Raw genomic sequence first — 25,128 nt, 5'->3', positions numbered from 1 at the left:
GATGTGTTTGTCTCTTTTCACAAGATCGTGTAAGTGATTGGAGTGTTTGCCCCCTGTCACAAGTTAATTATGATTGGATGTGTTTGTCCTAGTCATAATTGTAAGCAGATTTGTGCGTCTCTGTTCATTGCTTTGATGTTGGGAGATGTATTTGGCCCTATCCAAACTACTTGTAAGACCAATGTGTTAGTTCCTATCTGGTGCAGGAGCACTTAAAGTTCCTAGAAGGGCTAACATGCCTGTAGGCGTGATTTTGAATGTGATAGGGTCAGTTGAGACCAAAAACAATCTAACAAGGCATGAAGTGCCAAAATATATAATGATTGTGTCTATTGAGTCTAAGTCCTAATAGGCCTAATAAGGGTCTTAGGACTTAAATAAATGTGTAATAAGTGCATATGTGAGCACTAAGACAAGGATTTAGTATGTTTTTTTATCATATCTGACATCCTCAATGCAAATGTAAGCCTTTTTGGTCGGTAGGATGTTTAGGGGTTGATGGGTTAATAGTTAGCAAATTTGAATTTGAATTACATTGGTTAGTTAAACCAAATAGTAGTTTTGATAGGTTTGGTTGTTTTGAAAGTTGGAATAAGTTGTTAAGGCATTATTAATTCTTGCTCACGCCTATAAGAGCCCATGGAACTCGAGCATAGGGAGAGAAGAATGTAATGATCAGTTTTGACAATAGACTTGAATGGGTTTCCTGCAAATTTATGACAGTTTGTGCAATTCCAACCACTTAAACTTTTGATCTCATCTCATCTTGGATTGATGGAATGGTATAAAGTTCAAGCATCTTAACATTTGAATCCATTTACAAACTATTTTGAAGTTTTAAGTTGCATAAAGGAATCAGACTGGACTGTACATCACTGGTTATTTGATAATTCATAATTGTGTTGTTTTGTGAGACACAATGCACACAGACTCATTCCAATTTATGTCCACTCCACTACTCATGGAATGAGTCTAATATCATGTATTATAGTCTATTACACTAACATGAGTGCAGGAATGCAGTTTGGAAGGAAGGTCATCACCATCTGATGTAAAATTGCTTGTTGAGAGGGTTAGTGCATTTGGCACCATGTATTGGCTTGGAGTGTTTCTGATGCAGGAGCATCTTGCATCAGAAAATAAAAGGGGAAATATTTTTGTTTTTCAATTTTATTTTTATTTTTTTCAAAAAAAAGAAAAAAGAAAAAAAAGGGAAAAAAATTATGGAAGAGAGAGAAAGTGACGAAAATCAGAAGAAAAATAAATTAAAATAAATAAAAAATGGAGAAAAGAGGGAAAATGTATTTAATAGGTGGCATTATTAAATGTAACTTGTGGCTAAAGGGTTTATTTAATGTAACTTGCTAAGCCGATTTGTGGCTTGAGGGTTTATTTGATGTAACTTACTAGTGGCCGACTTGTGGCTTAGTTTGGTATAAGTAGAGGGCTCTGTCTTGTCATTATTCATTCATTCAAAGGAAGAGTGAGTGTGGAGAGTAGCTGAAGAGCGAGTTTTTCCCGAGTCTGTGCACAAAGCGCTGAATATGAGGCAGTTTACAGCAGGATTGTTATTAATCATCCAGCTTGGAGAAGATCATGGAAGATGGAGTAGCTGAGTGAGAGAAGATTTTCAGTGTGTGTGGACAGAGTGCTGAATGTAAGGCAGTTTATACTTGGATCTTGGATAAAGTTTGAGAAGAGCTAGTAGTTGTGGCTTGGAAAACAAGGAGATTGCTTGGTGGGCTTGCGAGCACAAGTTGAGATCTTCCTTGGAGGTTTCTACCAGAGTGTGGATTTGGACTAGCTAGTGTTTGGGTTGGATCTTGAGGGATCTTGCAGAATTACTATTGTAATTTCTTATGTATTTGGCCGTAAGCCGGAAGGCCTTACATCCGAGCATGTTGGATGTAAATCTTATGATTATATTATGAGAATTGATATTATTTTGGATCTAATTATCTGTGTTATTATTTATTCTTCCCGTGTGGTTATTTTCTAGGGGCTAGGACATCTCCTTTGGGGATTTTTCCTGCCTTGCTCTGCGTTAGTTTCTCTAAATGAAGGTGTCTTTTCTATTGGAAGGTGTTAAGACATGTTGAGTGCATGGTGTGGGATTCCTTAAACAATTCTGGAAGTCTTTTGAAGGCTCAGATTTAGAAAGCCCTAGGTTGAGAGACATAAAGTGAGGATTTGTGATTTGGGATAGTAAATGAACGTGGCTTCCAATTAAACCTCGAATATCCTTTGTTTGGGATCATAATACAAAACTACCATAGTGTTTGGAGTCTTGGAGAGATACCTTTAGTAGCTTCTTTGTAAAAGTGGGTTAATTACGCCTAATTTGAGAGTTGCAGGGTATTGGTCCATGTAGTTGGTCCAAAGGAACAATATATGAATTTGAGATATGTTATAGTAGCGCCAAATGGGTATCTAGAAGTGTAGGTTTTTTGCTTGATGTTTTGGAGAAGTTTGGAGAAAAGAGAGGAATACTCGATTTGAAGGGCTACTAGGATTAGATTTTGTTGTTAGTTGGGGAAGGGATTGGTGTTTAACCAGTTGAAAGGGTGACTGAAAACCTTTGGAGCATGTTGGATGTGGTATGTTGAAACCCTACAAGGTGTTGGAACAAGTCATTGAAGTTTACAACCACATTTGAAGGATTTGGTCTAACCTTGTGAAGAAGGAAGGACAAGTAAACTTTGGGGATTGAAGCCTTAGTTGAACAAATCAATTGAATTGTTGCTTGATATTGTTTGGGACCAAATACCTCAGCATCATAGTGGTATCAAAGCTACTAGTAGATCCTTGAAAGGATAGGGAGTGGTTGACTGGGTTAAAGTTTGTAAAGATGCCTCCTAAACTACAAATTATTAGAGAGAACCAAGAGTTGAGAGACCTTGGAGAAAAGAGAAGGGGAGTTGAGAGAAATGAGAGAACGAGGCAGAAAGAGACAGAAAATTAAGACAAATGAGAAGGGAGATTGCAACATAGCAAGGTGGGAAGCCTTGTGAGGAAGTTCTAGAAGAGGACCACTAAGTGAACATGAATAAGAAGAGAATGAAGTAGATGAGAGGGCAGAAATAGTTGGATGCTGATGAGAGGAGGATACAGAGGTGGAGGAAGGTTTGGACCAGGTAGAGGAGCATGGATGTTCAGAAGCAGATGTTTCACCTGCAATGAGGTAGGGCACACATCAATCAGGTGTCCATTGAATGAGCAAAATAACAGAAGGAATGAAAAGAGGGTGCAATTGGTACACGGGGAAGAGAACTGAGAGGTTAAAGCACATGGGTATGCATATCCAGAAGTTGATGGAGAAGCATTAATGTTCAGAAGGGGACCAATGTAGCAACAAGTGACACCAAAGGTATCTATTTTCAGAACCCAATGCAAGAGCCAATGTAAAATATGTAGGATGATTATTGATACAGGTTCACATGACAATTTAGTCTCACAAGAAATGGCAGACAAATTGCGTCTAGAATGGTTACCACATAATAGGCCTTATAAAGCATCTTGTGTGAATGATAATCAAACTATTTTGATCCAAGAGCAAGCATATGTGGAATTTTCCATTGGTGAGTATAATGATAAAATCTTGTGTGACATTGTACCTATGAATTGTTGTCACATCCTATTGAGTAGACCATGACAATACATGAGGATGACTTTGCATGGTGGGTTTCACAAAACTTAGTTGTTAAAAAGATGGCAAAACTTTCACTTTAACACCTTTGCAGGATGATCAAGTTTTTGAGTCAAGGATCATATGCATAGGGAAGAAAGAAATACTTGGATGTGCGAGTTTGTAGGGAAGAGGGCACCAAGGACAAGGGTCAGAAGGATGTAAAGCAATCAGTGGTGTTGCAAGAAGATGAGTTTGACAATAAACAAATGAGAGTGGCAAGTCTGAGATAAGAGATCTCTGGGCATAGTGTGATTGTGGGGGACATTAAGGGTCCAATAAATGAGGAAGTTGCAGACATGAAGAGCTCTCTGATGTTCAAAAGAGGGGAAGATCAAGTGGACCTTAGGAATCAAGCTACAAAAGGCTGTGGGATAGTCCATGCATGGCTATAATACTGACAAATTCTTTTGGAAATCTGATGCTATTGGCAAGTTTGTTGCAGGTTACAGGTGGGAGAAGCACAAAGGAACTCATGACGAGTTGTTATTGCAACAGATTTCCCATAGAGAGGAATCAAGTTACGGGAGTCCATCAAGGAGAATGAATGGCATAAAGACAAGGCCCATGTTCACCACATTCTCATGTGGCAAGAGAATTTTCATGGGGGCGTGAGTATTGTGCAGGAGCACCTAAAGGTCCTAAAAGGCATGGTTTGAATGTAATAGGGACAGTTGAGACCAAAAACAGTGTAATAAGGCATGAATAGCCAAAATATGCAATGATTGTGTCAATTGAGTCAGTAAGTCCTAATTGGCCTAATAAGGGTCATAGGACCTAAATGTGTAATAAGTGCATTTGTGAGCACTAAGACAAGGATTAGTATTTTTTGTCATATCTGATGTACTAAGGAAAATGCAAGCCTTTTTGGTCGCTAGGATGGTTTAGAGATTAAAGGTTTAATAGTTAGCAAATTTGAATTTGTATTACAATGGCTAGTGAAGCCAAATAGTAGTTTTGATAGGTTTAGGCGGGTTGGAAGTTGGAATAAGTTGTCAAGGCATTATTAATGCTTGCTCATGCCTATAAGAGGCTATGGAATTTGAGCATAGGGAGAGAAGAATGTTATGATCGGATTTGACAATAAACATGAACTGTTTTCCTGCAAATTAATGAGATTTTGTGCATTTCCGGCCACTTAAACTTTTGATCTCGCCTCATCTTGGATTGATTGAATGGTATAAACATCTTAGCATTGGTTTGAATCCATTTACAAAATATTTTGAAATTGGTTTAACTTGTTACATAAAGGAATCAGATTGGACCGTACATCATTGGTTATTTGACAGTTATTTGTGTTCTTTTGTGAGTCACAGTGCACACATAGAATCATTTCACTTTATGTCGACACTTCTACTTGTGAAATGAGTCTAAAATAATTTATTATAGTCAATTACACTAACATGAGTGCATGCATGCAGTTTGGAAGGAAGGTGATCACCATTCGATGTGAAAGTACATGTTGAGAGGGCTAGTGAATTTGGTGTCATGTATTGGTTTGGAGTGTTTTTTTTGAATGAGGGTGTCTTTTCTGTTGGAAGGTTTTGAGGCATGTTGAGTACATGTGTGGGATCCCTTAAACAATTTTGAAAGTGATTGGAAGGCTTAGATTTAGAAGGCCCTAGGTTGAGAGGCATAAAAGTCAGAGTTTGTGATTTGGGATAGTAAATGAGTGTGGCTGCCAACAAAACCTTGAAAATGCTTGTTTGGGATCATGATGCAAAACTGCCATAGGCTTTGGAGTCTTGGAGAGATACTTCTAGTAGTTCCTTTGAGAAAGTGGGCTAATTAGGCCTAATTTGAGAGTTATAGGGTATTGGTCTAGATAGTTGTTCCTAAGGAACAATATATGAATTTGAGATATGTTATAGTACTACTAAATGGGTATTTGGAAGTGCAGGTTGTTTGCCTGATGTTTTGGAGAAGTTTGGAGAAAAAAGGGGAATATCCAATTTGAAGGGCTACTAGGATTAGGCCTAGTTGCTACCCGAGTAAGGGCTTGGTGTTTAACCAGTTGAAAGGGTGAGAGAAAATGTGATGTCCCATTTTTGGGTCGGTCATGATTGATACTTATTAATCAATTGTAATGTATATAAGTCATAAGAATATGTCCATAATAATAATTCCACAAACCCAATCATATTATTATTTGGTTTATGGATGGATGGTATAGGTGTTGTCCAAGTTGTCAAGACACTTGCTATGTACTCCCTTTAGGTTTACAGGTCCAATTCCGCATCTTGAAGGCTTATGGATCATGGACCCCTACCCTCTTTTGGGATATGATCCATTAGCTTGGGTTTATACATGCCCCTCCTTGGTATCACCATACCTCTAAAGTTATTCTTAACTTTTATGTCCAACCTTATTAATATTCCAAGTCATGACAGAAGTAGTGGGTATCAACCATGTTGCCTAAATACCACTATCAATGGATACCCTCAAAGTCTATAGGTTCAAGTCTGTACCACAAAGGCCTATGGAATACTGACCCCTACATTATCTTGGAACGAAGATCCATTGCTTGTAATTTACGCAAGCCCTTCCTTTGCAACAATTTAGTCTTCCCTTCTCAACTAAATAATAGTAGGATTGAAATGTAGATATATATTTTAAATTTTGCTATTATAGTTGATATTACAATCTCATTATTGTAAATGATATTAATACTACAATAGTTTTACTTATCGATATATGATCAATAGTCATATATACAAATATATATCATATCGATATTATATATCTTAGAATCATGTAATATTATTTATTTCCTCCCGCTTTTGAAGAAGTCTCATTGTATTTATATTCTCCTTTATATTCATATTCCATTCAAGTCACACCCCTTCATAATTACAATTTACGTGAAATGTCACAACCCTTAATAATTATAATTTTTTCAAAAAGTCACAATACCTTATATTTACAACATTTTTGAAGAGTCACAACCATTCATGTTTGCTACCCTTTTGAAGAGTCACATCCTTTCAATATCAATACCTTCTGAGAAAGTCACTTCCTTATTTTCTTCACATACTTTCCTCTTCCATTATTCCTTCTTTTACTCATATCTTTTCCTCCTTTTCTTTTCACGTGCAATGAATTATTCTCTTATTCTTCATGTTTCTTACTTATTTTCTTCTCTTGATTGCATGTGTATTTTTCTTCCCCCACATGTACCCCATGATATATGTCTTCCATAATAATGAAGGACTGCCTTGTAAAAAAGCACGTCTCATTTGAAGGTTTTGGTTCAAAATGATTCAAGTAGTTAAATCTGCGAAAGAGGAGTTTGAAGAGATTAGTTCGAAAGACAAGTTGAGAGTATTTTATAATTATTGCTACCTATAGTATTAATATAAATCTTGCTTCTTCAAGACAAATGGGCTTCTGTATTATTATTGGTGCATAAGTAAAGGAGTAAAGACTATAATATAAAATGTATTCAGAATTATCATAATATTATTTACAAAATTATATTTGATTTTGTAATGTTCTTGTTATAAAATAAATAATAAATCAAACTTTTGTAATGGGCCAATTGATTTAATGTATCTTGGACCCATTTTTATTTTATTTCCGTAGTTTTTGTTGCCGTCGGCTATCTTTGTACACCCTCGGAAAGGTTTCTCGATGGGTATTTAAGCACGACTTGTAGGAAGTTTGTAGGATGCTTTTGGATTATTTTCTATGTTTTGCGAATTCCTGTTGGAGTTTTGGATCATTCGCCATTTCGGAAGTGAAAGATCTTCCCTATTTGGCTGGTGCGGTTTTGGTGGGATTCAGCCCCCACCCTATTCCGTTATTGCATGTAATACTTCGCTCGGATTTGGCAAATTAGAGCATTATCTTCCAACAATTATTATTCGCATTCGAGTCTATTACTGTGGATTTTATCAACATTTTCTATGTTTGTGTATGAGCAATATTGTGTTTCGTATCAGTCTCAGATACCTAACTATGTGTTCTCCTGTGCTACTCACTCGTACGGCCCTCATCCATCCATCTGTGCTATTCATCACTTCATTGTACGGCTTGAGTTTTCTGATTTCCGTACGGCCTCCTTGTTCATTTGTATGACCTACATACACACCGTACGACCTCCTAATATAGTCGTACGACCTCCTTGCATACCGTACGACATCAGTTGTATTATTTTTCTGTACAAATTGCTATCACATCCACCGTACGTCTGCCAACCATACGACCATCTACTTGAGGTACATTCATTGCCGCCTTACACCCCATTCCTACTCATCGTATGGCTAGCCAGGCCTTCCCTGTGGCATGTGTAGATTGGATTCGAACATTCCTCAGGCATATGCTCCTATTACTAAGGGTTAGAGGGCATCGGATAATTATAGTGGTATCAGAGTGCTTCGATCCTGCCAGCTTGCGGATAGTGAATGAGAGTTTATAGCTGGAAGAAAAGGACACATTCCGTTGATCGAATGGTTGCTGAACCGAAACTGACAACTGCCAAACTTGTGGCACTACCAAGGGAACTTGCCAGGAATCAGGCACAGATCACTGATACACAACGACTCATGGAAGAAACTCTCAAAAAGTTGACAGAAAACAAAATATCCGGAGAACAAAATGGTCATAGCGCAAACTCGGTGTTGGGTAAATCAAACCCTCATCTAGCATGCTCTCGACCTTCCATGCCGACTTTTCTACCACAGACGGAGGCACAACACGGAGGGAAACAACCAACTTTTGAAGAGATGCAAGAACAATTGAAAGAAGACTGGAAGAATGTAAACCTTGAAGAAGATATATCCTACAAAGATTATGCGGATTTGAGAATGAGATATTCGAGAGGTGGAAACAGAGAATATTTTAATGATCTTAGAAGAAAGTTGAGTAAGGTAAATTTGTCTCCATTTGACAGATCCGATTCCATATTTGCGCAAGTGTGGGTAATAAAAGCCGATACCTACTTCTAGTTGAATCCTATGCCAGAAGAAGCAATCAAGTTTTCCGCGCTGCACTTGGAGGGAGTTGCGCATGAATGGTAGCACCACGACACCATCACATTAGGGCATGATCAAATAAATACTTATGCGGAATTCATAGAGAGATTGATAGAACAATTTGATGGTAAAGATTTGGAGCTCAATTTCAAAAATTTGGCGCAACTGAGACAAACTGGATCGATTGATTAGTACATTGCGGAATTTCAGAAACTCATTGTTTTGGTCATGGACATTTCTGAAAGAAGACGGGTAGTGCTCTTCATGGACGGATTGACAGAACCTCTGAAAGGTTGGGTAAACGGGTTCAATCCTGCCACCCTGTTGAAAGCAATCAATAAAACACAGAGTATGGCATCGTCATCGGCATCATCCTCTTGAAGTTACATTCTAAATTGCCAACATTTCCGAGGGACAAACCTCCGCCCAAGAAGTCGTCGTTGGATGAAGCTACTAGACAGGAACTCTGAAGGAAGGAATTGTGTTTCAATTGCAAGGGACCTTGGGAGCCTAGCCATCAATGCCTCGGAAAGGGGAAGATTTGTTACATTGAGGTCGTATCCCATGATGAGGACGAATAGGAAGAAATGCCGGCCGAAGACAACCAAGCCCACAATGACACCAACCTGGCCAGTTTAAACCGTATGGAGAGAATTGCAGCTTTGGTACAACGCAGAGGAACGATTGCCTTGGTCGACATTCCGCGTACGGGGTACCCTTCAAGGACAAAGGGTTACGGTGATGCTGGATAGTGGGGCCACTTTAAATTTCATAAACTCATCCTTGGTAAAGCGAAGAAGTCTACCTACGGAGGTGCACGCAGGCTTTCAGGTCAAGGTTGCTTGAGGGACTCTTCTGCCTTGTGCGCACCTTGTTCCTCAGCTAAGTATCACAATGGCAAATCACACTGTGACGGAGGATTTCTTAATAGTGGACCTTGTTGACATGGAAGTTATCCTAGACATACAGTGGATGGAGACGCTTGATGAGTACACTCAGAGTTTCAAAAGGATGGACTTCACTTTTGTTGTCGATGGGAAGAAGGTTGTCCTCTGCGGAATGGCAAATGAAGGACCGAAGGAAGTTTCTGTGCATCGGATGGAGGGAATTTTTCGACATGATGACGTTGCGTGGGCTGCGCATTGTTTGATCTCGGCAGAGCCTATTAAAGGGCATCAAACCCCTCCACAAGATGATGAACTCCAGGACATTTTGAATAGACATGATAAAGTTTTTATGGATATTCCTCCAGGCATACCACCTCATCGAGGGTTTGAACATCCTATCGAATTGGAATTAGGAGCCAAGCCGATCATAACCACACCGTACCGCCATCCCAAGAAAATCAAAGATGAGATTGAAAAGACAATTCAGGAATTGCTAGAGAAAGGATGGATCCATCGTAGTTCTAGCCCATTCGCGTCATCTGTGGTATCGGTCAAAAAGGACGGGATGATGCGCATGTGTGTGGACTACCGCGTGTTGAACAAAATAAAAATAAAGAATAGATATCCCATTCAAGGATAGATGAGTTGGTGGATGAATTGCATGGTGTGGTCTATTTTTCAAAAATAGATCTTGGTTCTGGGTACCATCAGATCTGCATGAGGGAGGAAGATGTAGAGAAGACGGCCTTCTGTTGTCACTACAGACATTATGAGTTTCTGGTCATGCCATTCGGATTGACCAATGCACCTACTACATTTCAATCCTGCATGAATCACATCTTCAATAAACAATTGCGTAAGTACTTATTGGTATTCTTTGATGATCTTATTTATATCAGGACATGGGAGGAACACCTGAAGCATTTGAATTAAGTCCCAAGTATCATGGAGGAACAGTCTTTGTTTGCCAAGCGATCCAAATGCGAATTTGGTAGGACAGAAATATTGTACCTGGGGCATGTTGTCAGTAAATAAGGGGTTCAAGTGCAGCAGGAGAAGATTCAGGCTATCCTCGACTGGCCTCCCCCAAAATCACTCACGGATTTGTGAGGATTTTTTAGACTGTGCAGTTACTATAGGAGGTTTGTTAAAGGATTCTCTCAGCTCAGCGCATCCTTAACGGATCTAATAAAGAAGGGGTCTTTCTAGTGGAACGAAAAGGCACAACTCACGTTTGATAAACTGAAAGAGGCCATGAGCACTTGTCCCATACTTGCACTACTTGATTTCACTTGACTGTTCATTTTGGAGTGCGACGCATCCAAGGAAGGCATTGGGGCGATACTGATGCAAGATAGACATCTCATCGCTTATGAGAGTAGGAAGCTTACGCCAAAAGAATGCCTATATTCCATCTACGACAAAGAAATGTTGGCCATCGTACATGCACTAACCAAGTTTTGGCAATATATATGTGTAGGTGCCAAGTTTGTTGTCTGTACGGATCACAACAATTTGAGATATTTTCTGGAGCAACGGGACTTGAATGAAAGGCAACAAAAATGTGTAAGCAAGGTTCAAGCTTTCAATTTGACATTGAATATGTGAAAGGGAAGAACAATGTGGTTGCAGATGCCTTGTCCTGCAAACCCAACATCTGCTCACTAGACCAGATTTCAGCTAACTGGAAGGCACATCTATCAGTGGAATATTCCAAAAACACATTTGCCTATGAAATAATGGGTGGCCACACTCACGATGATCGGTACAGAGTGATGGATGACATCATTTACTATAAAAATCAGATATATTTGGTGCCAGAATCCAAATTGAAGCAGAAAATCTTGAAGGAAGTACATGACTCACCCCTAGCCGGACACCTGGGTTTCCTCAAAACTTACAGAAATCTTCAAGAGAGGTTTTCATGGAAAGGACTTAAAGGGGACGTATTGCAGTATGTAAGAGAGTGTACGGTCTGCCAGTAGAACAAGTCCGAACATACTTTACCTGCCGGGCTGCTACAACCTTTGCCAATTCCCGAACATAAGTGGGAAAGTATATCGATGGATTTCATAATAGGGCTTCCCAAGGTGAATGGAAAGGATTGTATTTTCGTGGTGGTTGACAGATTGACAAAGTATGCACATTTCTTCGCCATCCCTTCCGACCTTCAGGTCACACAAGTTGCCGATCTGTTCTTTAGAGAAGTCTTTCGTCTGCACGGGTTACCCCGAAACATCATTAGTGATCGGGATGGACAATTCATCAGTATCTTCTAAACAAAACTATTTCAGATGGCAAGGACAAAATTATTGCCAAGTACAAGTTACCACTTGCAGACAGACGAACAAACAGAGATTGTGAACAAATGACTCGAAGGCTACCTTTAGAACTACGTTTCGGCACAACGAGTGTGGGTAAAATGGATCCATCTGAGGGAATATTGCTATAATACCATGTACCACGTCCATCAGAATGGCACCATTCAAAGCTCTGTACGGGTATGAACCCCTTTCCTTCATCGACATAGTTCTGGGTGACAGTCGCGCACCAAGGGCGAGGGACTGGCTTCAAGAGGGACAAGACATTCTGAGATGCTTGAAGGAAAATCTATAGAGGGCACAAAATCAACAGAAGATGTACGTCGATAGACATAGAATAGAGAGAAGTTTCAAAGTAGGGGATTTGGTCTATCTCTGGCTCCAACCATATCGACAATCCTTATTGAAGGAAAAGGGAAAAGAGAAACTGAAACCCCGATTTTATGGCCCCTATCGTGTAACTCGCCGCATTGGTGAAGTTTCCTATGAGCTGGAACTTCCGGAGGGTAGCTGTATTCATAATGTTTTCCATGTCTCTTGTCTGAAGAAAGCCGTAGGGCAAAACGTCACAATTGCTACCGACCTTCCGCTACTCAATGAAGAAGGAAAGCTCATTTTGGAACTAGTCAAGATCCTCGAAGTACATGAGAGGGACCTACGGAACTGCACTGTGAAGGAATTCTTGGTATGCTGGCAACACCTATCGTTGGACGACGCGACATGAGAGGGCGAGCACATTCTCCAACACCCGGCGTTGCATTTGCTTGAGGACAAGCAAAATTTGGGATAGGAGGATTGTAATGTTCCCGTTATAAAATAAATAATAAATCAAACTTTTGTAACGGGCCGATTGATTTAATGTATCTTGGACCCATTTTTATTTTGTTTTCGTAGTTTGTGTCGCCGTCGGCTATCTTTGTACACCCTCGGAAAGGTTTCCCGACAGGTATTTAAGCATGGCTTGTAGGAAGTCTGTAGGATGCTTTTGGATTATTTTCTATGTTCAGCGAATTCCTGTTGGAGTTTTGGATCATTTGCCATTTCGAAAGTGAAAGATCTTCCATATTTGGCTGGTGTAGTTTCGGTGGGATTCAGCCCTCACCCTATTCCGTTGTTGCATGTAATACTTTGCTTAGATCTGGCAAATTGGAGCATTATCTTCTGGCAATTATTATTCACTTTCGAGTCTCTATTATTGTGTGGATTTTATCAACATTTTCTGTGTTTGTGTATGAGCAAGATTGTGTTTCGTATCAGTCTTAGATACCTAACTGTGTGTTCTCACGTACTGCTCAGCCGTACGGCCCTCATCCATCCATCCGTGCTATTTATCACTTCATTGTACGGCTTGAGTTTTTTGATTAACATATGGCCTCCTAGTTCATCCGTACGGCTTGCATACACACCATACAGCCTCCCAGTTCATCCGTATGGCTTGCATACACCCTGTATGGCCTCCTCCATACAGCCTCCTTGCATACCATACTACATCAGTTGTATTGTTTTTTGTACAAATTGCTATCACATCCATCGTACGACTGCCAACCGTACAACCATCTACTTGAGGTACATTTGCTGCTGCCATACACCCCATTCCTACTCATCGTACAGCTAGCCAGGCCTTCCCCGTGGCACGTGTACATTGGATTCGAAGATTCCTCAGGCATACACTTTGTTACTAAGGGTCAGAGGACATTGGATCATTACAGATGTATGTAATATTATAACAAATAATGTTTAATTATATTAGTTTATTATTATTTTAATATTGATTACCTATTGATAATCATATTTTTGTTTATTTATTGCCATACTTTGATATTATTGTTATTGTTAATAACTTTTAATATTTTATTCTTATTTATTATTAAAACCTGTCTAAAAATAAGAATGACGTAATTAGTGTTTTAAATAGGGAATATGATAGTCCTTCCCTCCTAAAATTGCTTATCCTCAAGCAATTGATGTGAGAGGTTTTTGTTATGCAATCTTGATAGAATCATAACTTGGGTTCACTCTCTTACTTGCACATGGAACGATTACTTGGAGATACAAATTTTAATCATGAATGTATGATGACATATGGCATACAAGAAGCATTTGTTTGAATGCATGAAGACACAAAGCATGCACGAAGTATACACATCAATGCATGGAGACACTAAGCAAACACAATGTAGACACATAATTCACATATTCTTGATTAAACCCTACAATGTACAAATTGCAATGAGCTAGGGTTAGGCAAATGGTTCACAAAATTTGTTTCTTTATTATGCTTTTGATTATGAATCTTGCAACCATGAAGTGAACATGTGCATACATATGTATATATAAACTTCCAATAAAACTTGTCGTGATAAGTTCTAATACAACAATTCCAACTTGACATGAGCACAATCATATAGTTGTAACATAAAGTTATCAAATCTAAGAATAGTTTGCAAACTCTCAGAGTACTCCTCGAGTTCCTGAGTACTCTTCATTTTTTTTGTTGGGAGAGTATTCTCAAGTTTAGCTCTCATTTTTATAGACACAAAAAACTAGGGGTAAAAATGTCAATGCAAGTAAAATGATGGTTAAAATGTGTTTTTCTCGTGTTGTTTTATCTACAAAACCATGCATTTTCTCTTTCAAGTGATCAATTTTTAAATTAATACATTTTGTGATCGAATTTTACAAAAAAAATATATTTCTTTAGGAGAATTTAATTTTTAGCTCTTTCTAAGTTGCCGAGTTTTTGTCAAGTTTTATCCAGGTTTTTGCTGGGTTGAAAATTTTGTGCTTGTCAAGTACTCTTCAAGTCCGATATGCAAACAATGATTTCATGACAAAATTCAATCTTAAGAAAACTTCAAAAGTTAGAACTTATCTTAATTTATAGTATTACTTTCCTTCTCACTTGTTCCATGATGAGGCTTGTTGAATAATTATTAGGGAGAGTTCGTTATCAGCTTCCAAGCTTTCTAGGGAGGACCTCCTCGGGCTCTATTTGCCTTTTAGATATTTTGAAACAGTCCTTAAGCCATGTCACCATCTCATTACAACTATCTTCTCCCAAGGCCTTAGGGATATGCAAAATTTGGGAAACTCATCCTTCCTAGAAGATAGATTTATCTCTCCTTGGCCTTCAGAGATGCAAACTTTTCATTGTGGTGGGGAGCTCTAGCAGTTCTCCCATAATCACAGTGTAGTAGGGTGCCTTACTAGTGGTTCTCCCTTAGCTACTACTATAATAGGGTGCCCTTGGCAGTTCTTCGTTAACTACTTTTGCAATAGGGTGCCCTTAGCAATTCTCCCTCATTTACATTGCAATAGGGTGCACTCATTAGTTCTTTTTGGGTCTCTTTTGAAGGGCTACTAGGATTAGGCCTAGTTGCTACACAAGTAAGAGCTTGGAGTTTAACCAGTTGAAAGGATGAGTGAAAACCTTTGAGTATGTTGAAACCCTAGAAGGTGTTGGAACAAATCATTGACGTAGAGAACTACATTTGAAGGATTCGATGTAGCCTTGTGAAGAAAGGACAAGTAAACCTTGGTGGTTGAAGCCTTAGTTCAATAAATCAATTGAATTGTTGCTTGATAGTGTTTGGGGACCAAATATCTCTGCATCACTATCCTTAGTTGCATGGTCAGATGTATTTGTCCATATCTTTGGATGATAATATAGTAATTGTAGTAATGCTAGTTCTACCATTTCTTGTCTTATGTGAATGCCTATGTCCCTACTCATATCTAATGATGAACTCAAAATGTGGTCATCAAGTATTGTTCCACCATCCTCATTTGGAGAATGATGCAATATGGATGGGGGGTGGGTGTTAGGAAAATTATATCATTCATAGGATGCATATAATAATAGAGTCACTAGGTTTCTTATTGTTAGTTGTATGAATATGTATTAGTATTGAGCTGTTTTATGTTTTTAACAACTCATAAAAAAAGAGGTTTGGTTAGAGGAGAGAAAATAATCCTCCTATAAATAATGATATGCAAATCCTATGTATTCAAGTGTTTTGAACAAACAATGATATCAAATAATTAAATTCTATTATTTGTGTGCAACTCTAAAAAATTGCCACAAGCTTCCTTACTAGGTACATCACCTCATGAAGGATGGATGGTAGAAGGCCGCATGTGGCCAAGAGGGATGGTATATCCACCCTTAGGCCTACTGGAAGGATCGCTTTGGACACCCTATCACGTCTCCTTATCCAAGTATGTGTGTGTGTGTGTGTGTGTGATTAAGATGATTGTAAATATATGTTTGTTAACCTTGGTACTAATAATTGTGAATTGTATTTTCAGTAATTGTCTAATATGATTCTACGATCTCAACTAGGATGTAACTTGCTTTTACATTCTTTGGGTAAAGTTATATCTTTAATTATATTAAGTTCCTTGTTTTTGTTGAACTTGTGATTGAGGGCAAAATATAGTCTATTTCAAAAGGGGACATTGCATTGATCTTCACCACCCAATTAAGACCGTTTGTCATACTTTTTTATTGAGAAAAATATTTGTTTTTGACATTAAATTGATGCATGGGTTTACTATACTAGTTCCCTCTATCATGTCCTTGACCATCTTGCTGTCATTACCCGCACTCTACAATCCTTTTTTGTTTTGCCCAAAGAGCTATATTGAAGTTGTGCACCATCAAAACAATTGATTTCCAAGGCCCCCAATAAATACTGCTGGATTCCCTTGCCTCTAACCTTTCCATGCTCTTCATTACTGCCAAGCTCTTTCGGTAGACTCTAGTTTTTCTGCAAGGGGGATTTTCTAGAGATCATATTAGCTTATGCATACTTGGGCGTCCAATTTTTGGTCTATCCTTTAGCTTGATGTTTACCTTTGACACGTGTCTTTGCGAGGGTGGTGTCTCTTTGTTTCTTGGAATGTTGGCATTTTCAAATCCATTTCTAGGACAATGATCAAGCCTTCAACATTTAATGGCTTAGAGGTTTGTGGATCTAGCTTGGGCATTGTTTGCATAGGCTTGTATGAAAGTTCAAAATTCTCATGTTCCAGTTTGTGATTTGTTGCAAATAAATGGTTCCTCAATGCATTATTTAAGCAATTTGCTGCCCAATTGCTACTCCTTAAGACTATCTTGAGGCCCACTTTCAACATCCACAAATTGCAATCAATGGGGGCCTCAGCTTTCAGTCATGAGATAGTATTGCTTTCAGTCATGAGATAGTATTTTTTAGTTCTCTGCTCCTTTGAGAGAGTTGTTTCACTTGCTCCCTATGCTTTCTTGGTCTCCTCTAGACACCAACATATGGTGGTGCTTGACCATGTCGATTCTTTGTTTTGGCATCGCTATTGATAGGGAACCTACTTTTATGTGCTCCTTGGATGCCCCTTGGCTCCTCGTGAAGGAAGTCATCACTAGAGATGCAACAGAGGAAATCTACAGATAATATATTTAGGCCACTCCGGTCTCCTCCTATGAGTCGCTTAACCGCAAGTTGTCTTTCTACTCCAAGCATTTCTTACTGTGGGTTGATGGTTTTATCATTTCCTTCACTATCTCCAATGTCATTGGTACCATGAAATTGAGGTTTCCCCTTGGATAGTTCAGATTGTGCTTTCACTAATTATAGGTTGAAACTAATCGTCACATTTCTCATCAAGGTTGGGTCCACTGTTTTTGTTCCTTCTAGGAGATAGAGACCAAAAAACACTTCAATAAATATGAGAACTCAAGGAATATTTTATTGCCTCTATATTTTTAGATTCTAGAAGAAGCTCTAAAGTCTCCATGTTGATCACCTCTATTTTATAACCATCCAAGTGAACACCTACAACAACATTTCCTTTGGATATTGGTACTTCACTTATTAAGTTGATAAATTCGTTAGGTGTCACTTCTCTCAACACACTCGGATTACTCAGATTCCCTAGCCTACTCTCCATTGCATCGTGGCTTTGCTCATTCGTGTTGGCACAAATCAACGCCTTTTGATTACATGGATCTACTACTTATTAGCTTGCCCCCCTAAACAATACTGATTTGCATGTTTCTATGTTAGTTGAGAAGTTAAAATTTTGACATTCCATCCTTCACTTCTAAACCTTATAAAGCTAGCATCTTTCTGCAAAGTTACGTTAGATGATAGAGCTATTGATTTTTCTGTTATTTGTAAGTTAGTTGTTTTTATATCAGTACAGTTATTATGATTTCCAAATTATGGAATTTATCACAGCTTCTGAACCTTACAAATTTATACTCTTTAACTAGGTAAGTTAGTTGTTTTTATATCAGTACAGTTATTATGATTTCCAAATTATGGAATTTATCACAGCTTCTGAACCTTACAAATTTATACTCTTTAACTAGGATACCTAAAGCAAATAAAGTTTTCATTGTGAAGGAATACTTCATGCAAAAATTTCAATTAAGAAAACAAGAGAAGATGACACAGTGCCTTATTTTCTCTCAGATACATGCCCCATCCACTTTCTAGGACTTATAAATATGGGGATAATAATGTTAATGGTGGTTTTCCGAAAGTTGTTCTATTTACGACATAGCATTCTTTCAGTTCTGAACTAGATTATTATATGTATCCCCAGTTCATCTCCCTCAGGCCAACCTAAATACCTGCTCTGATGTTCATTTATCTGGCCTGACTACAATCATGATTGATTTATGCATCATTTACTTCTCTACTGCAGTAACAGTTACTGGTATTATGTGATTTTTTATTAGCAATAATTTTTTGATCTTAAAAATGCTGTGTTAAGGGAATATCTATATGTACATTCAATATCACATCTGGAATTGGGATTTTCAATTTGGAAGCTAACACAAAATCTATTTTTATAGAAACGCCAATTTGTAGAGAGTGAGCTTCAAAGGGTGCAAGAAGATCTGCCTGAACTGAAGAAACAACTGGTTGAAGCGGAAAATGAGAAGGTACAAGTCCTTAAGGAGCTGGATGGCATGAAAAAGCTCATTGAAGAACTAACTCTAAATTTGGAGAGAGCACAGACTGCAGAGGAGCAGGCAGCACAAGACTCAGAGCTTGCAAGGCTGAGGGTTGAGGAGATGGAAAAAGGCATAACAGATGAAGTTAGTGTTGCCTGGAAGACACAGATAGAGGTTGCCAAGACTAGGCATGCAACAGCTCTTGCAGATTTGCAAGCAGTGAAGAATGAATTGGAAACAATGAAATCCGAGTACCAGCATTTGATGAATGAGAGGGATATTGCCATAAAAAATGCAGAAGAGGCCTTTAATGCATCTGAGGAAATGGAGAAAAAGGTTGATGAACTCACCTTAGAGCTTATTGCGACCAAGGACTCTTTGGATATGGCTCATGTTGCACTTCAGGAGGCAGAGGAACAGCGAGTTGCTGCAGCAGTTTCTAAGGACCAAGAGGCTAGAGCAAGGGCTCGGGAAATAAAGCATGCAACAGAAGAGCTTGAAATGCTTAAAAAAGAACTTGCTTTAGCTCAAGATTTGAACTCTAAGCTTGAAGCTGCATCATCGTTGCTTCAGAATTTAAAAGCGGAACTTGAATCCTGTAAGGAAGCTGATTCAAACTTAGCAACAGAATCAGCAGAAGCTGAAGTCCGTCTGGCAAAAGCAAAGGACGAGCTCGAACAAGCAAAAGTGGCAGAGGCAAAAGCAATTACAGCCCTCGAATCAGTTGGAACAGAACTAGAGGAGATAAATGCAAACTTGAAAGATGCAACAGACGAAGTAGCAAGTTTGAAAGTTGCTGTTGAGTCTATGCAAGCAGAATTAGAAGCAGAGAAGGCAGCACTAGCAACAATGCGACAAAGAGAAGGAATGGCCTCTGTTGCAGTTGCTGCTTTGGAAGCTGAATTGAAGAAGGCAGGGGAAGAACTTGAATTGGTTCATGCAGGAGAAAGGCAAGCCAAGGAAACCATGGCGGAGCTTCCTAAGGCTCTACAACAAGCTGCTGCTGAAGCAGACGAAGCCAAGGCCAAAGCTGAAATTGCCAGAGATAATATGCGTAAATCTAGGGAGGAAGTTGAACAGGCTCGGGCTGCTACCAGTACTGCAGAGAGTAGGTTGCAAGCAGCAATGAAAGAGATGGAAGCAGCCAGGGCTTCAGAGGCGATAGCTCTTAATGCAATCAAAGTTTTAAATGAAAGTGAGTCTGCAGGAGGATCTTCAGAGACAAATAATTCATCTGTAGTGACACTGTCTTTAGAGGAGTACTATGCATTAAGCAAAAGAGTACATGAAGCTGAGGAGCTAGCAAACAGCCGAGTGGCAGCTGCTATAAGCCAAATAGATGCTGCCAGGGGGAGTCAAGAGATTGTTATGAAGAAATTTGAGGAAGCAAGCAAGGAAATAAATGCAAGGAAGGAGGCACTACAGGATGCCTTGAAAAAGGCAAGTGAAGCAAAGGCAGGGAAGCTTGCTGTTGAGGATGAGCTGCGAAAGTGGAGAGCAGAACATGAACAGCGTAGGAAGGCAGGTGATCCAGCGACTGGAGTGAAAACCTCTGTAGCACCACAGAGTCCTGCCAGTAATGAAAAAGATCTGACAGCTTCAAATGGAAATGAACAAAGTAGTATGAAAGAACGTGCTGGCGCTCAAGAAGCAGCATTAGGATCACAAATGCAAGAAATGAGTACAAAAATTTCATCACCTGAGAATTTTGAGGGCAAACAGCTTGAGGATGATCAATTCTCTACAAAGAGAAAAAAGAAATCCTTTTTTCCTCGTATTGTAATGTTTCTGGTGCGCAAGAGAAATCAATTGTTGAAGTGACACTGCATAGTGAAAAATGGTAAACCTATATTCCAGGAGAACGCTTGTAAGTATGGACATTTGATAGTTTTCCTGTTATCTAGTGTCATATATTTCTACGATTACCAGCATAACGGGAATTATTATTATTTATTGGGTATTGGTTTTGCTATTGTACACCCCGTTTGTAAATTGTCGAGCTGAGCTTTTCTCGCATTTCCTCCATTCAAGTAACAAAGTGAGGAGGCATATTTAGCCTTAATTCAGAATTTCTGCTGAAGTTGTAATAATGTATACACAATGATTGTAGTGTCGGAATTTTTTGTGGATAATTCTGCAGGAAATACTATGTTATAAATAACTTTGAAAATGGAGATCCCCGAGATCATGAAAGGAGCTTAGCATATTGTGTTATTCTTTTGTAAGAAAATTGTAATTTAATGTTTTATTGAAAACTTTGACCTCTCGGATATTTATTACCTGGAATGATACTTCAGTGTGCAAAATTTGATTGACAGGTAAGAATAATTCAGTGCAGTTTTTTCCTGTCGAGATTGGTCTTCTAATATATTCATTTATTTTGATTTTTTTTAGCATGAACTCTCTTTCTATTTTTTAATTTTATGAAAACAAGACAATAAACACCACAGTGTTTTTTTTGCTCGGATATGTCAGTATTCCCTTGTAACTATTTAATTCTGCTAATTTAATATTTATAAACTAGACTGCACGTAAATAGAATGCAATGACAGGCAATGCGTGATAAAAAGAGCATCGTTCGTCCTTGTCAAGCCATTGTCAAAATTTGATTATGTTGGTCACTTTCATGATAAAGTGTGACTAGTAATTTTTTCCACATTTTCGTGTCAGAATTGTTTGGCGAGTGCAAGCAAGTTTTTGCATTTTATTATGTTTTTTTGGTAAACGACAAACTCTATAATAGTATAAGAATCTGTTTCAGATATAGTGTACCTGTGGGTATATCACTTCGAAGGGGCACCTTTTGATTTCAACCTATTTTACTTACCCTGATAAATTTGTGTATGAAAGTTATATTGTTTAGAGTATTAGTGATAGAAAATAGTGTTGGATAATTTTTTTTGTGATTTTATTTGTGAAGTTGTAGTTGTGTTATTTTTGAATATATTCTTTTTGATACTCAAATAATCTATATAGATTAATAATGAGTAAGTTGAGTAGATTTTTCATAGATAAGACCAAAAAAGAAAGTGATACATATTAGATAAGTTATCACCCACACAAGGTGGAATCACATAGATCCACCAAAGAAAGATCATCCTCCATTATCGAATGAAGTATTGTGCAACATGTGGAGGATGATAATGTGATACGTGCACTAAAGGTGGATTTCACACAAAGTGGAATATGATAACAATTATTACCACCTAAAGTGGAATTTCTCCCACACCACATCGAAATATTGGTGCATAATCCTAGGTGTCTCAAATGTAAATCACTATGCAATGCATTAACCTAAGTAAGCTTTTACTTTTAGTAAAATATAATTATTTATTTACACCAACACCCTTTAAGTGCAACTTAGAGGAGTGCACTTAAATTCACAATGCAAGATGGATCTTGGCTACTAGGCCATGTTAGGTACCCATGTACAATACAAGGAATGTGATCAATCTCTCATAAAGCGAAGAAAGAGAGAAAACTCCATGGGACAAAACTCCACTCTAAAAGGAGAGATGAAAATACACAATATGGATGGATGGAGGACTCAAGACCCCTCAAGGACTACACACATCATGTATATACAATCTATTATCCTCCCATAGTAAGTTAAGTAGGAGGCATAATATCCCCCCCATAATAACGAAGCTCCAATGTTGACGAAGTGTACTTGCAAATGAAAGAAATTCCAATGCTTACATGCAACATGTCTCCCCTTAGGAAGAAATAAGTATGTCAAATGGTAAAGAAGTCAATCCGTGTCCAAATGAAAGGAAGAATTCTCCAAATATGCATCTCTAAAGGCTAAATAGGCATCTCCAAGCACAAAAAAAACATCACATCATCAAGCTAAACCATGAAATGTGACAAATCAATTAAAGGAAGAGTATTGAGGATGTCAATCTCAAAAGAAGGTGAAGAAGTGTCTCAAATCCCACATGTGATAAAATTGTCATCAAAGAGGAGAAACCCCCTCAAGTATGTCTCCCAAATATTCTATATGAATCGCAACAAATATATCTAAAATGCCATCCAAGTAGTTATCCCATGCTGCATGATACAAAGTACAATGGTAATTACATTGAAAAGTAAACTCAAATCTAGAGAAGTAGGCGGTGGAGGAGTAGGACGCTCAATAGTTGTTTCTCGTCACATACATAATTCACCCTTTGTAGAAGGGTGGATGCATCGAGAACATCATCATTGCCATCAATAAAAAAATGTAAATAGAATTACAAGCATGACAAATGACCACTAACTCCCAAAACTATGACATGTCTAGTCTCCATGTCTCTAATGTAGACATAATAATGAATGAACTCGAAAATTTTACCTTGTTCATTATGAGTAATTTGATAATTAGAAAGGATATTAGTGATAAGCGTTAGAGTAAATAATTATTTATTATTATTTATGCTTTTACTTGAGTTTACACAGGTTAAATGCATTAGACATTAGTTGTCACCTAGGAGTTAGCATAGCTTTACATGTTGACTTGTTGACAACACAGAAGTTTGTGCTCATGTTGTCAACATCTTGTCATACTTATCCTCTCACCTACTTGGAGGGTAATCCACTTTTTGTGAACATATGCTTAGTTGTCACACTTATCTCCTAACATCTTCTAGCTTGTTCTAGAAGCTTCCTGGAGGCCTTTATATTTGAGCTCTCCTATTGTAATTTTATATAACATATTGACATTGAGAATATTTTATAGAAAATTTGTTTTCTTTGGAATATTTTTTTTCTCAAGTCCGTTTAGTTTCTCCAAGCCATTGCTCCTTCCTCCTTTGGTTTCTCTTCGATAGGTTATTTGCATGCAGGTCATCTTAGCGCACTGTGAAGTTGGCTTTAATCATATTCTATAATAAGGATACACAAAGAAAATCATTAATGTCCCTTCACCCATATCAATACAACCCTTCCCACAATCCTTCATGTTTGTGTTTTTACCCATCAAGATAGCAGAGAAAATATTCATAGAAGATGTCATAGGATGTGAAGTACCTACATCAATAATTCATCTACCACATTCAACATGCGAAGAAGCCATGAGTGTTTGACCCTTACCTTTATCCTTGGTTGATGATGTAGATGGAGAAGATAACAAATGTTTAGGAGTAGACATTGATGAGAGCAACTTAATATTGTTCTTTAGAAGATTGTTAGTGGACTCATCAATATACTTATTGAAATATTTATGCTAATCATATTCTTTATTTTTAGAATTTGCACATTTTACCCCGTTCCTTCTAGATGATTCCTTTTATGAAGCGGACATGGACTCAAAAGTTTGTTGTGAAGGAGAATCATAACCTCTCTCACAATTCTTAGGATCCTTACACTACTTCTTTCCTTTTGATTGTATGCCTTTGGATTGGAGTCATTTCTAAGCAATTCATGGGGCTTCAAAGGCTTCAACTGACCCATATGTTCTAACTTTGTTTGTTCCTTATGAGTTAAGGCATAAATTCATCAAAATAAGACATTTTGTATGTAAAACCAATCAAATCCATAACATTATAGACATAGAAATAAAAAATTGAATATTTAGGACCTAGCTTTGAAAGATTATATAAAATTAATTGTTCATCCTCTTTAGTAATCCCATAATTTGAAAGATCCAATCTAATAGAATTGAACTTCAAGAATTTTTTTTTTGAATGTTGTCAAAATCACTAAGATTTAGACTTCCTAGCTCATTCTCTTATCTAAATTTTATCATTCTATCTGGCTTATCAATGTGTCCCTTCATGGTTGTTCGATCATCATGAGGATGTGTGCAAGATGCAATATAATATAGAAAATTAAGAGAGGTAGACAATTTGAGAGCCAAGAGATTTATCCATTCACTTAAATCATTTTATCCTTTTGGAACACATGCGAGTGGTTCTTGATCCTAACCAAAAGTGGTTTAATGCAATCCCACATGTAACACTTGATTCTCCATAGTTTTTTCCATTCATGATAATTATATGGAGTGAGGAGTGCAACTTTTGAGAAATTCATGATATAGACAAAGAGTAGAATACAACAAAAAATTATTCTTCAAATCATTGATGCAAAATTGAGATCCAAGTATAAAAGTGCCAAAAATAGGTCCAAAAAGGACCAAATATTGAAAGTGATATGTCTACTCACAATGGCAACAAATTGATAGAAGTTCTAGAAAGTAGATGAAAAACCACAAACTTATCAAAATGCCACTTTAATATGCTACTATATATGTTACGCATGCTTTGGTCTTGGCTTTTTATGCCTATGTTTATTTTTCATACCAAGTCTTTGTGTAATGCCCCGCCAAGGGATCCAAAGAATTAAC

General features: G+C 37.9%; 1 protein-coding gene across 4 annotated transcripts in view; it reads left to right on the top strand.

The window, feature by feature from the left end:
• The window catches only part of LOC149564418 (protein WEAK CHLOROPLAST MOVEMENT UNDER BLUE LIGHT 1-like), a 77,747-nt gene extending 56,678 nt beyond the window's left edge, over nucleotides 1-21,069 (top strand). For all 4 annotated transcript variants that reach the window (XM_089817974.1, XM_089817975.1, XM_089817972.1 and 1 more), the window contains one exon: nucleotides 18,705-21,069. In XM_089817974.1, the coding sequence (XP_089674100.1) occupies nucleotides 18,705-20,627 (1,923 nt within the window). In that variant the 3' untranslated portion in view covers nucleotides 20,628-21,069. The remainder of the gene's footprint in view (nucleotides 1-18,704) is intronic.
• Nucleotides 21,070-25,128: the final 4,059 nt, after the last annotated feature.

The sequence above is a fragment of the Cupressus sempervirens genome, chromosome 3, assembly GCF_028749045.1.
Source record: "Cupressus sempervirens isolate cs-2001-9-10 chromosome 3, ASM2874904v1, whole genome shotgun sequence".
In the NCBI taxonomy this organism is placed as follows: domain Eukaryota; kingdom Viridiplantae; phylum Streptophyta; class Pinopsida; order Cupressales; family Cupressaceae; genus Cupressus; species Cupressus sempervirens.
This window is presented reverse-complemented; position numbering and strand designations above follow the sequence as displayed.